The following is a 14643-nucleotide window of genomic DNA, read 5'->3' as shown; positions in this document are numbered from 1 at the left end:
GAGTGTGTATGGATTCAAGAAAAGATCTCTTTCAGAAATGCTTAAGAGCATCCTCTCATGGTTTTAGGAAATCTTCTAAAAAACCAGATTGCATAAAATTGATTAAATTTACTTTTAACTCATTTCGGTGCATAGTGTTTCTCTTAGAAATTTTACTGGTTTTACATCAATCCCCATTCGTTTTTCCTTTAAGAATACAAGTCAAGAATAGAAGGTCTTAACCCCAAGAAAAATAAGACAGGAGGGAGAGAGGTATAATTTTACCTTTTTATTATACCTCAAAGAATATTTCTTTACTTTTCTATCTACTAGAAACAGTGCCTCTTCCGATTCTAAGTTCTACAACCCAACCTGGTGCTAAAATATTAAAAGAATGGCTGCAGAATTCCTAGTTTCCTCATCTGGTCTCTTTAAAAATGTAATGACTCTGTACATAAAGAAATGCTATATTACCCTCATTTTCAGCAACAGAACATACTGTTCTCATGTGGAATGAGAAGGGCCGATACCTATATGAGAATTCAGAAGGAAAATGATGGTGAGCACAGCAAGACTTTCTGAAGACCACAGGGTAAAGATTCTTCATGGAATAGATATTTGTGACAAATCCTTAACAATATTCATCTTCAGAGAGTTATTGCAAATCACACTCCTTCCACCTCTGCTGCACCAGGTAGACGGGTGAGAAGGTGACAGGGAGTTAGTAACATCAGCATATTATAGTCACCCTTCCATAGACTATTTTTCTGCTTTCAGAGAGTAGTCGATAGCATATATTTACGCCAATTTTAGGAACAGAACAAATTTGTGGTGGTTCATGTGTAGTCAATATTTTGAGTGTTGGAGTAAGCCAGCTTTAATTAAGAGACAAGTCGCTAATCTACAATCATTGCCCTGGGAAAACTCCCATTGATATCCAGTTTAAGGGAAAGGTAAACTTGGGAGACATTTGAAGGATTTCCATCACATTTTTAAAGCTAAAGCAGAAAGTATAATTATAAAACCTCCCAACTTCCTGTTAAATTACAGCAGATAATTAAATCGTTAGGTTTCTTTAACATTCTCTGGATGTTCCAAATACAGACTAAATAAGAAAGAGCACCCTAGAGGCAAAACACATCCCATCTCCATTAGCAGAAATTAAACATCCTATTTCTTTAATTTGTTAGTGAAAATTATAGTTTTAGAAAGTAATTGTCACAAGATTGGGACTTTAAACAGAAATGTCAAGAATCCAGGGCCCTTTCTGTGATTCATAGGGAAGGATCTGCTACATTATTCCCCAAGATGATTCTCTAACAACCATGGTTTACCAGTCACTGACATGCTCATTACCTGTAAATTATGGGGTCAAATATATCCTTGGGCTTGCCCTCTCTGAATCCACCCAGGCTCGCTCAGCTTTGGGCACAGGAAGCTACTCTTCCATCAGGGCTTTAAAAGAGATGACCCCACCAGCTTAGAACACTCTTCTTTTTAGATGTGCTCCTGGTGGGAGTGTGTACTTAATGAATAGCCTCTGACTAGGTCCTCAGGGAGCTTGTCTTTTCCTCCTTAACTTCTTATGGTCAAGAAAATGCATTTGTCAGGCCTCCTTAATCCAATTACTGGTACCAGGTAATAAATCTAGATTGCCTCTGTTTCTCTATGGAATCTGATTCTTCTGCTCCAGTGAGCCGAGCCTGAGAGTTGGGTCTCCCCAAAGTCACAGGAAATTTTTGTTCGTGTTCCTTATATCACTCAAGCTCCTGTCCTCTATCCATATGCATATCCAATCTCATGCAGTCTTCAGAAACTTGGCAGGGCTGCCATGGAGAAGACTGAAGCTTCAGACTATGGGATAACTAGATGTCTTTTATGGTCCTTCTCAGTCTGACCTATATGTGTCTGCAAAGTACTAACACGAGCTCCCAATATGGTCTGAGGACCACAAATGAACTGCCAATAACAAAACCGCTGTATTTTATGAACATTCCTTATTCAGCTCAGTAAATACTAAATACCTATTCTGTGATAGCTACTATGGTAAAGTTTTATTCCACAGTAAGGAAAACTAATTCAATTAAGATGCTGCCAGCAGACTTTTGTTTCAGAGACCAGAATTCCTTAATTCCATCAACAATGTCTAAACTCTAAAGGTTCCTAAAGCTCATGTTTAGTAAAGCTCTGGCTTTTCCTGGCCTATGTCTTATGTCTTCCCAATCTGGCTCCATGGATTCTGGGTCTTTGCTCAGGATGTGCTTCTTCCTGCTCAGTGTGTAGAATACCAGCACATTCTTCCACACTCGGTTTAAACATCATGTCTTGCCACCTTCCTCCCTAAAATGACTGTTCCTGTGGAACTTTCTTGGCTCCTCCACCATAGCACTGATTGGATTCTGCTTTGTAATGAAGCTGGTTGCTTCCATGTCTCTCTAGCTAGAGATCCCTGAGGGCAGGGAACAGCAAGATCATGTCTTACTGTTTCAATATCCCTAGTGCAGTGCTTTGCACATAGTCATAACTCTATCTATTACTTGTTTTTCTATGAAGAAAAGAATGAATCTCTCAGGCCCTGTCTGGATCAAAGTTCAGTCAAATTCTGCCTGAAAAATGCCTGCAGAACTCAGATCAGTCCTTGGCAAAGCAGCAGCCTGGGGCCAGCTACTTTGAAGGAGGATGGGCTGGGGGCAATCGGACCTGGGCTTGATACCAGCTCTACCATTTCCTAGTTGGTGGCCTTGGGAACACTACTTAAGCTCCTTGAGCCTTAGTTTGTAACCTATAAAATGGTAATAATCTGGGAACAAGCACTGGAGCTGATCTCCAGGGATGCTGGAGTAGTAACCAACAACTGTAGTAACCAACAACTGATAAACACCTTTTACACATCAGACACCATAACATTCTGAAGATACAACAAATAACAAGACCGACCACATTATTACCCTGGAACAAGGGTAATGTAAAGATAAGAATAGAAAGTAGGCCAACAATTACAAAACAATGGCTGCCAGAGAATTAAAAACAGAGAGCAGAAGAACAAAGACGAGAAGGACTAAATCAGTCCAGAAGCATGAGACAGGTGGTATCACACTCCTCTTTGGGTAACCTGCTGCTATTTCTCTCCAAATGTACTAACCTCAGTACAGATGGGGTTACTTCCCAATAAACCCATCATAATGTAAATTGGAAATGCATTTAGTACACCTAACCTGCCAAACATCATGACCCAGCATACCTTAAATGTGCTCAGAACACTTACATTAGCCTACAATTGAGCAAAATCATCTAATACAAAGCCTATTTTGTAATACAGTACTTAATATCTCACATAATTTACTGAAGACCATATTGAAAGTGAAAAATAGAATGGTTGTATAGGTACTTGAAATACAGTTTCTGCTAAATGAGCATGAGTTTTGCACCAATGGAAAGTTGAGAAATCTTAATTTGAACCATGGTAAATTGGAGACCATCTGTATTCCACTCAATTAGAACTGAGCTTCAGGATGGGCAAGTTCAAGGCCACAACTGAGCTGACTGGGGCCCCAGAATCTCTGATTGTATGTTTTATATGACTTGGCCCAACATTGACTGACCCAGGGTAAACTGGAAAGCTTTCAGAAGATTTTGAGGCATTTATCACAGATGGCAGGCCTGCAAACATTATGGGCATTCTTGAACAACAAAAGTAGAGACACCAAAGAGTTCGAGTGACCTTCACAGGTACCCTCCAGAAGAGGGTAGAAAACAGTATATTTTAACTCTTGGGACTGTCCAGGCTATTTCTGTTATTGTTGCTAAGCAAACAAACAGGTGTTGTGATCCCAATCCAGAACATTTTTGCATCTTCCTAATTACCACACAGAAAGGCTCCATAGTTTCTTGGAGAAATGCCTGATTCCAAGGCTGGAGCAGTAATACCACATGAGCCTGGAATATCACTTTATGATCAAAAGCACTCCAAAAAAAAAAAAAAAAAAAAAAGATGGAGAATGTCAAAAGACATAGCAGACATCCAAAAGCCATTCCCGTTAGCCAAATCTGGGGCAGCCGTGGACTGTAACCCACTGAAAAATTCATGAGCCAATCCTGATAATAACAGAGATAAGTTCTAAAAAAATCAATAAATGAGACAGAAAAGGTGGAACAACACAGATGTCCATCAATGGATAATACATTTTTAAAATGTGGTATACACATACAATGGATTATTAGTCAGCCCTAAAAAGGGAGGAAATTATAACACATCATGAATTAACCTTGAAGCCACATACTAAGTGAAACAAGCCAGACATAAAAGGACAAATATTGTATAATTCCACTCGTACGAGGTACCTAGAGTAGTCAAATTCATAGAAACAGAAAGTAGAATGGTGGTTATCAGGCACTGGGAGAAGGAGGAGTGGGAAGTTATTGTTTAATAGGCACAGAGTTTCAGTTTGGGAAGATGAAAAAGTTGTAGAGATGGATAATAGTGATGGTTGCACAACAATGTGAATATGCTTAATGCTGCTGAACCATACACTTAAAAATAATTCTAGTGATAAATTTTATGCTATATACATTTTACCACAATAAAAAGAAAATAGATGAGCAGCACCAGGATCAACTTCTGTTTTTGCATACAAAGGTAAAAATCACTTGGATTCAACTTGTCTTCCACAAACAAAATCTACCTGGCCCTATAAGGCAGGTCAGATATTATAAAGAAGCCATTTTAAATAGTAAAGCAAACTAAAAGATAGTAGAATCTGTTTATTTTGACCAAGTTGGGGTTTATTAATTAATCTGTATGATTAATTTGATCAGTGTTTTAGTAAGTAACACAACTTATTTCCATAATATCTGCAATTCTAAAACCTAGAAAGCTCTGAAAATCCAAACTTTTTTTCGTAAGTTTTGTTCAAAAACACATACGGTAGCAAAACCTGACCTGAACTCACAGGAGCCCATGTTTGGTCTTTATTTACCCCTGCCTGGTGTAAATATTCATACATTTTGCCACAGAAATATTACTGTCCTTATGATGTCATTGCCTGAGTGTCTCCTATGGGCATCATACAATACACGGTATAAGTACCATGCCAAAAAGATCTGAAATTTCTTAGTTTCAAATCTGGTCCTGAGTTTCAAAGAGACTGTAGATCCCTACAAAATTTAACCATATCAGATATCAGACCAATATTTTCCAAGCTTCTGACATTCTCTACCATATTCACAGTTTTGCCATATCCACAGATCACTTGTATTATTATATTCTCTAGTACTTGTCTTCAGATTGACTCACCTTTTTATTTACACAAAGTAATTTTTTAAAGAAACATCTCCACTGTAAAAGATGAGAGCTTGAGAGGCCTGTTCTGTTAAAAAGGGAAATTCTGAAGGATTAGAGAGGTGTTAAAGACACAACAACAAACTGAGGCTTTTGTCTTGAATCACAAGACCAAAAGAAAATGGAAATGAAATAACTGCCTTACTACGTGATTCCACATCATCTAGTGCTAGGCTGGTGCACCATCTCCAAGACCTACTCTCCTCAGAAGTATTCATCCCACACTTGGGGAACTGAACTAGGCCATCATAATCCTGCAATTCAGGTAATGACTCCGCTGAGATTAGTTAGTCTTGTTTTGGGGTTGGGGGGAGTCACACCCATACAAAAGCACAATATAGCAGTGAAGGAGTCAATCTCTTTATCGCCCTTCTAGTTCTGTCACCCATCACCTGTCATACAGGTTCAGCTGGGTCACTCGCTGCAACTGTCTACCTACCAAATTCATGCAAGTCATTTTGAGTACAACTCTGGAACATCCACAGCCTCCACCTGCCAAAGGACACCTCAAGGTATTAGGATCTAGAAGTGAACACAGACTGACAAACCAGAAGATGACAGGTGAACAGAACCCCCATCCTTTATTAACTTCAACACTAGCTACTGTAAATAGTGGCCTTCAAAATCATCAGAGAAATATTTACTGTAGAAAGAGAATAGGTTTTCAAAAGTACTTTCAAATAGACGTCAGCTATATATGCATTTTTAAATAAGTGAAGCAGAAGGGAAAGTTTTTCCTTACAGTGGAATGCTGGGAGTTATAAATGTTGGAGATGAGAAAAAATCCATTTTGCAACTACTACAAAATAATAATAATTAACTACACATTGATTAAACCAAGTGATCAAAATTAATACCACCAGTAAGGGGCAAACAGCCACGAAGAGCCTCTGGATGTGATGGATTGAGAAGGACCAATTTACTTCTAGAGTACTCACAAATCTAATCGTGAAGAAACATCAAACAGACCCAAACTCAGGGAGATGCTACAAAATACCTGGCCTATAATCTTCAAAAGTATCATGAAAGACAAAGAGTGAAAGACTATTCCATATTAAAGACAAATGTCTACCAAAATACATAATCCTAGACTGTACCCTGTACCAGAAAAAAAGCTGTGAAAGTTACTGGGACAGCTGACCCAACTAGAATATGGACAGAAGACTGGTAAAGGAATTTTTATTAGTGTTAAATTTCCTGATTTTGATTACTTAAGTAACAGAATATCAATTTTATTTTAGGAAATACATACTTAGATGTTAAGGGGTATGAGGCACAATGTCTCTAACTTACTCCCAAATGGTTCAGAAAATATATGTATATATGCAGATAAACAGTATATGACAAATGTCAACAACAGGTGATTAAGGAGAAAGGTGACTGGGAGTTCTTGACAACTCCTGCAAATTCTCTGGAAATTTGAAATTAGGTCCAAGAAATGGCTACTCACTGTCCATGTGGCTGCCAGCAAAGCCACCCACAGTGTCCCTGGTTTCTGTGTGAACTCACCATTCTTCTGAGAATCCTTAACAGAAGCTTCTGCTCCTTTGGGTCCTCCTTGGATGTCAGCAAATGAGCAAAAATTTCCACATCTTCAGGGGAGAGGCTGTCTGGGTTTTCTCCTCCATACAGCTGAACCAGTATAGACAGGCACTTGGATGAAACGTCAAAAATCTCAGGATCTTCATTAGGAAGCTGAAAATTAACAAATAAGACTATTTAAATTTCATTGAAGATGGTATTAGTACTCAAAATAACACAGTAAAATTTGGCTTGATGGGGGCATCAGCCTGAGTAGTCAGCTGAATACTTTTTTACTTTTTTTTTTTTTTTTTTTGAGACAGGGTCTCACTCTGTTGCCCAGGCTGGAGTGCAGTGGTATGATCACAGCTCACTGCAGCCTCAACCTCCTGGGCTCAAGTGATCCTCCTGCCTCAGCCTCCTGAGTAGCTTGAAACAAAGACACACACCATCATCATGCCCAGATAATTTTTTTTTTTTTTTGGTAGAGACATGGTCTCCCTATGTTGCCCAGGCTAGTTTTGAACTCCTGGGTTCAAGGAATCCTCCTTCCTCAGCCTCCCAAAGTGCTGGGATTACAGGCATGAGCCTGGCCTAAATACTTTTTTAAATGCATCTTTTTCAAAGTGTATATAGTTGCTCAAACAAAGCTAACAGCACAAAATCAGAAGGTCCTATATTCTTCTTTTTAAAAAGTTTTTATTATTTTATTTTTATTGCCACATAATTATACATTTTTATGGGGTACAGTGTGAGGTTTCAATACACATATACAATGTGTAATAATCAAATTAGGGTAATTAACATATCCTTTACCTCATACATATATCCTTTGTGGTGAGAACATTCCAAATCCTCTCTTCTAGCTATTTTGAAATATATATTATTATTAACTATAGCGCAGTGAAAGGACAGACCCATATTCCTCCTATTTAATTGTAACTTTACCTACTGACCCGCTTCATAGTAACTCTATTTTTAACCTTTTGAAGAACTGCCAGACTGTTTTCCAAAGCTGCCACTTGTACCAGCAATGTATGAAATTTCCATTTTCACTAACACTTGTTATTATCTGTCTCTTTAGTTATAGTTATCTTAGTAGGTCTGGAGGGGTAACTCATTGTGGTTTTCAGACGTACTTCCCTGATAGCTAATGATGTGGGGTATCTTTTCATGTGCTGATTGGCCATTAGCATATCTTTGGAGAAATGTCTGTGCAGACCCTTTGCCCATTTTAAAAATAGGTCATTTGTCTTTATATAGTTGAGTTCTAAGAGTTCTTTATATATTTTAAATACAAGTCCCTTAACAAATATATAATTTAAAAGTTTTTTTTCCTTTCTGCAAGTTGTCTTTTCACTTTCTTGATATTGTCCTTTGAAGTAAAAAATATTTTTAACTTTTAAATTTTTTAATTTTTAATTTTGAAAACTTTTTTTTTATACTTGGGTATATGTATGATTTCAGTGACATATATCTAAGAATGTTTTCTTTTCTTTATTTTTGTTTTCGTTTTTTGGGAGACAGCATCTCTGTCACCCAGGCTGGAGTACAGTGGTACAAACATAGCTTACTGCAGCCTCAACCTTCTGGCTTCAAGCAATTCTCCCACCTCAGCCTCCTGGCTTCAAGCAATCCTCCCACCTCAGCCTCCCGAGTAGCTGGGACACAGGGTTGCACTGTCACACCTGGCTAATTTTTAAATTTTGTGTAGAGACGGGTCTCACCATGGTGCCAAGGCTAGTCTTGAACTCCTGGGCTCAAGCAATCCTCCTGCCTTGTCTTCTCCCAAAGTGCTGAGAGTACAGGCAAGAGCCACCACACCCAATCATGCCCATGTTTTCTTCCAAGAGCTTTATAGCTTTAGCTTTTTACATTGAGATCTTTGATGCATTTTGAGCTAACTTTTATATACGGTGTTAGGTAGAGGTCCAATTTTATTCTTTTGCATGTGAATTAAGCTTTTATTTTGAGATATTTGGAGGTTCACATACAGTTGTAAGAACCAATACAGAGAGATTCCATATATACTTCACCCAGTTTCCCCAATGGAAACATCTTGTATAGTAACTATGGTACAATATCACAGCTAGGACCTTAGCCATCAACCTTATTCTGATTTTACTAATTTTACATCTGTTTGTGTACGTGTGTTTGTACACGTTGTATTTAGCTCTGTGCAACTTAATCACATGTGTAGATTTGGTGACAACCACCACGACCAAGATAAAGAAGAGTTCCATCACAAGGATCCCATTATAGTAGGAGCCAACACTCACTCTCCTCCATCCCTAACCCCTGGTGACCACACAGTGGTTTGCTGTTTTGTCATTTCAAGTATGTTACATAAATGGAATCACACTGTATATATGGTTTTCTTCACTCAGCATAATTTCTTTAAAATCCATCCAAGTTTTTGTGTATCAATACTTCTTTTTTTTTTTTGAGACGGAGTTTCACTCTTGTTGCCCAGGCTGGAGTGCAATGGCACAATCTTGGCTCACCACAACCTCCGCCTCCCAGGTTCAAGCGATTCTCCTGCCTCAGCCTCCCTAGTAGCTGGGATTACAGGCATGTGCCACCACGCCCAGCTAATTTTGTATTTTTAGTAGAGACAGGGTTTCTCCATGTTGGTCAGGCTGGACCTCAGGTGATCCGCCTGCCTCAGCCTCCCAAAGTGCTGGGATTACAGGCGTGAGCCACCATGCCCAGCTTAGTTCATTTCTTTTTATTACTGAGTACTATTCCATGACATAGATGTACCACAGTTTAACTAACTCATCCATAAAGAAAATATGAGTTGTTCCCAATTTGGAGCTATTCCAAATAAAACTACTGTGAACATTGTGCAAGTTTTTGTGTGAACATTAGCTTTCATTCCTCTGGGATAAATGCCCAAGAGTACAATGGCTGGGTTGTATGGGAGACTCATATTTAGTTTTTTAAGAAACTGTCAAACTGTTTTCTAAGGCAGCTGTAGTGTTTTACCATTTCACATTCCTAGCATCAATGTACAAAATATCCAATTTCTCAGCATCTCCACTAGCACTTAGTGTTATCATTATTTTTTTATTTTAGCCACTCTGATAGGTGGTGGTATCTCATTGTAGTTTAAATTCACATTTCCCTAATGGCAACTGACAGTGAACATCTTATCGCCTATCCATGACTTTTGCCCTTTGTTAATTGGATGTTTTTTATTCTTAATATTTGAAAGTTCTTTAAATATTCTAGATACAATGCCTTTCTTAGATATATAGTTTTGCAAATATTTTCTCCCCGTCTGTAGCTTGCCTTTTCATCCATTTTACTGAGTCTTTTGAAGAGAAAAAAAGTTAATTCTGATGAAGTCCAATTACTGGTTTTAGCTCTTAGCAATTGTGCTTGTGGTGGCAAGTATAAAAAACTCTTTGCTGAAACATATGTCCTGAAGACTTTCTCCTGTATTTTTTTCTAAAGGTTTTATAGTTTTATATTTTACATTTAATTCACTTCATTTTGGGTTAATTTTTATATAAAATATGAGGTTTAGGTAAAGGATTTTATTGTTGTTTTGTTTTGCCACTGCGTATCCAACTGCTCCAGCACCATTCTTGAAAAGGCTATTGTTGTCTTATGGTATTGCATGTTTAATGAACTGGCAACAACAGAAAATTGGTCTAAGAAAAGCAGAGGAACTTTGTCTTGTAAGAATTAGAACCAAGGGCTCCATAATCATCTGACATCAGTTCCATGTTGTATCTATGGTGGTTAGAAATGTACATGATAGGAACTCTAGGAATCTTATGGATTCCTCTTTCAGGGTCTCTGGTCAGCCATGGCAACGATGTGACACTTAATGTTGAGTTATTCTCTGTTTTAGGCAGTCTTCTGCATAGGTTCCTGTGTATGCGCATGGTAACTGTTCAAATCTTGGATCCTTGATGATCCTTGGAGCCACTCAATACTTCCACTCCAATTTATCAATTTCAGCCATTATACAATCAGTTATACAAGGGATACACTTGGCATACAGACTGTCCATCACTGACTGCACTAAGTCCAATATGGCTTTAATGGAAAAGTTGATAAAGTTGGTATCGACAAGGATGTGGTAAGGTGGGCCCAGCTGTGTGATATATTGGAAAAACAAGCAGGGATGGTGTTGAGGAACTTCTCCTTTAGCACACTAGGATCTTTTTCTTTCTTTTTAGGTTTTAATCTACTCTTTTCTGTAAGCCTTTGATCTGAGATGAAGCATTCACTTCATGATTGCATATTTCCTTGTTTTCTTTTGCTTCCCCATGGTCATGTCATAGTCTTGTTTCTTCCAGAATCTATTAATTGTTAGTATACAGAAATGCAATTGATTTTTTACTGAGGTATAACTGATACAAAAACTTGCACATATTTAATGTATACATTTTGATGAATTTTGTTTATTGATCTTGTATCCTGAAACCTTATTGAACTCACTTATTAATTCTAGGAGTCTTTTTGAAGATTCTTCAGCATTTTCTACATAGATAATTGTGTCACCTATAAATACAAATAGGTTTATTTCTTCCTTTCCAACTGGTATTCCTTTTATTTCTTTCTGTACCCTACTACACTGGCTAGAACCTCCACTAAGATGTTAAATGAGATTAGTGTGAGTAGACACTCTTGCCTTGTACCCAATCTTAGGGAGAAAGGATTTAGTAATTCACTATTAAATATGATGCTAGCTGTAAATTTTTCATAGATGCCCTTTATCAGGTTGAGAAGATTCCCCCTCTAATCCTAGTTTGATAACTTTTTACCATGAATAAGTGCTAGTTGTCAATTACTTTTTCTGTATTAATCCATATGATCATGTAATATTTAATATTTAACCTGTTTATATGGTAAAATACATTAATTTATGTTTCAATGTTGAACAAGCCTTGCACGTCTGGAATAAATTCTGCTCTGCTCATTCTCTTTATACACTGATGTATTCAATTTGCTAATATTTTGCTGAGGAGTTTTATATCTAAGTTTACAAGAGATACTGATTGTAGTCTTTTTTGGAGAGGACTTTCTTTGTCTTAGTTTAGTATCAGGGTAATATCACCCTCATAAAATGAGTTGGGAAATGTTCCCTCTTCTATTCATGTCTGTAATCCCAGCACTTTGAGGGGCCAAGGTGAGCAGATCATCTGAGGTTGGGAGTTCGAGACCAGCCTGACCAACATGGAGAAACCCCGTCTCTACTGAAAATACAAAATTAGCCAGGCGTGGTGGCGCATGCCTGTAATCCCAGCTACTCGGGAGGCTGAGGTGGGAGAATCACTTGAACCTGGGAGGCAGAGGTTGTGGTGAGCCGAGATCATGCCATTGCACTCCAGCCTGGGGAACAAGAGCAAAAACTCCGTCTCAAAAAAAAAAAAAAAAAAAAATTATATAAAATTGATATTTAATTCTTCTGTAATTGTTTGGTAAAATTTTCCAGTGAAATTATCTGGGCCCAGAGATTGCTTTGTTAGGAGTATTAAATTATAAACTCAATTTCTTTAATGATTATAGGACTATTCAAGTGTTCATGTTGGTTGAGTTCTGGTAGTTTTGGAAGAATTGGCTCATTTCTTCCAAGTTACAGAATTTATGAACATAAAATTGTTCACAGCATTCCCTTATTATTCTTTAAATGGCTACAGATATACACTGACATCTCGTTTCATCCCTTGTATTGATAATTTCTGTCTCCTCTCTTCTTTGTCAGTTGGATAGAGGTTTTTCAATTTTACTGATTTTTTTTCAGGGTCAGCTTTTTGTTTATTGATTTCTCTGTATTGTTTTCCTGTTTTCAAATTCATTGATTTCTGGTTTGATCTTTATAATTCCTTCCCTTTTGCTTGTTGTGGATTAGCTTTGCTATTTTTCTAGTTTATGGAGGTGAGAACTTAGATTATTGATTTAAAGTCTTTCTCGTTTTCACCTTTTGTCTATAAGCTTTTGGTGTTACAATTTTTTCTCTCAGGACAGCTTTTAGCTGTAGCCTAAATATTTTGATATGTTTTCATTTTCATTTAGTTCTATGCATTTAAAAAGCTTCCTGTGTGACTTCCTCTTGGACCCATGAGTTATCAGTGTGTTTACTTTTTAAATGTTGGAAATTTTCCTATTGTCCTTCTCTTATTGATTTGTAGTTTGATTCCATTGTTATTAGAGAACAATGCTCTATACTATTTCAATTCTTTTAATATTTCTTGAAGTTTCTTTTGTGGCCTAGGATTCAGTCTATTAGTGGTGAGTGTTCCATGGGCACTGGAAAAAAATGTGTATTCTGTTGTTGTGTGAAGTGCTCTCTATCAATCATATCCTATTAGTTGAGTGTATTGTTCAATTTTTCTATATTCTTGATTTTTTTTTCTACTTGTTCTATTAATTCCTAAGTGGGAAAGCCCCAACTATCATTGTTGATTTGTCTATTTATCTTTATCATTTTTTTTTTTTGCTTCATGTATTTTGAGGTCTTGTTGTTTAGAATGCATACACTATATCATTATGTCATTTCAGTGGACAGATCTTTTAATCATTAGGTAATGTCCCTCTCTGCCTCTGGTAATTTTCCCTGATCTGAAGTGTACTTTATCTGATATTAATATAACCACTCCTGCTTTTAAAAATATTTTCATGATATACATTTTTCTTCCTTTTACTTTCACCTGCCTATATCATATTTGAGGTTTCTTGTAGACAGCATGCTGTTGGATCATGTTTTGTCACTCTGCTACGGTTTGAATGTGTTCCCCAAAAAGCATATGTTGGAAAATTAATCCCCAGTGCAACAGTGTTGGGAAGTGGAACCTTTAAGAGGTGAGTAAACCATGAGGCTCATAAATGGCTTAATTCTGCCACACAGGGAGTAGAGTCATTATCATAGGATTAGATTCCTTATAAAAGGACAAGTTTGGGCTCCCGGCTGCATATGTGCATGTGCTCAGGCTCTCTCTCTCACCCTCTTGCACTTTGTTCATGTGATGCCTTCTGGCATATTACGACACAGCAAGAAGGCCCTTGACAGATGCCAGCCAGCTAATTCAGACTTCCAAACCTTCAAAACTGTGAGTCAATACATTTCTGTTCATTATAAATTGCTTAGCCTCTGGTATTATGTTATAGCAGCACAAAATGGACTAAGAACTCTAATCATCTATATTTTTAAAAAATGATTTCAACTTTTATTTTAGATTCAGGGGGTATATTTGCAGGTCTGTTACCTGGGTATATTGCATGATGCCAAGGTTTGGGATATCACTGATCCCGTCACCCAGGTACTGAATATAGTACTCAATAGTTAGTTTTCCAACCCTTGCCACCCTCTCTTTCTCTCCAATCTAGTAGTCCCCAGTGTCTATTTTTGCCATCTTTATGTCCACGAATACCCAGTGTTTAGCTCCCACTTATAAGTGAGAACCTGAGGCATTTGGTTTTTGTCCCTGTGTTAATTCACTTAGGATAATGGCCTCCAACTCCATCCATGTTGCTGAAAGGACATAATTTCATTCTTTTTTATGGATGTGTATTATTTTACGCTGTATATGTATCACATTTTCTTTTTTTTTTTTTTTTTTTTTTTTTTGAGACGGAGTCTCGCTCTGTCACCCAGGCTGGAGTGCAGTGGCGCAATCTCGGCTCACTGCAAGCTCCGCCTCCCGGGTTCACGCCATTCTCCTGCCTCAGCCTCTCCAAGTAGCTGGGACTACAGGCGCCCGCCACCACGCCCGGCTAATTTTTTTGTATTTTTAGTAGAGACGGGGTTATCACCGTGGTCTCGATCTCCTGACCTCGTGATCCGCCCG

At 37.7% G+C, this 14643-nt stretch overlaps 1 protein-coding gene and 1 pseudogene across 8 annotated transcripts in view; both read right to left on the bottom strand.

Annotated features, from left to right (window-relative positions):
- Nucleotides 1-14643, bottom strand: part of ULK4 (unc-51 like kinase 4) — a 769027-nt gene that overhangs the window by 142611 nt on the left and 611773 nt on the right. For all 8 annotated transcript variants that reach the window (XM_063611260.1, XM_063611259.1, XM_063611278.1 and 5 more), the window contains one exon: nucleotides 6827-7012. In XM_063611260.1, coding sequence (XP_063467330.1) covers nucleotides 6827-7012 — 186 coding nt within the window. The remainder of the gene's footprint in view (nucleotides 1-6826; nucleotides 7013-14643) is intronic.
- On the bottom strand, nucleotides 10498-11123 carry LOC129491287 (rRNA-processing protein FCF1 homolog; annotated as a pseudogene).

The sequence above is a fragment of the Symphalangus syndactylus genome, chromosome 1 (assembly GCF_028878055.3).
Source record: "Symphalangus syndactylus isolate Jambi chromosome 1, NHGRI_mSymSyn1-v2.1_pri, whole genome shotgun sequence".
Taxonomy (NCBI): Eukaryota; Metazoa; Chordata; class Mammalia; order Primates; family Hylobatidae; genus Symphalangus; species Symphalangus syndactylus.
The sequence above is the reverse complement of the archived record's forward strand: the minus strand, read 5'-3'. Positions and strand labels throughout refer to the sequence as shown.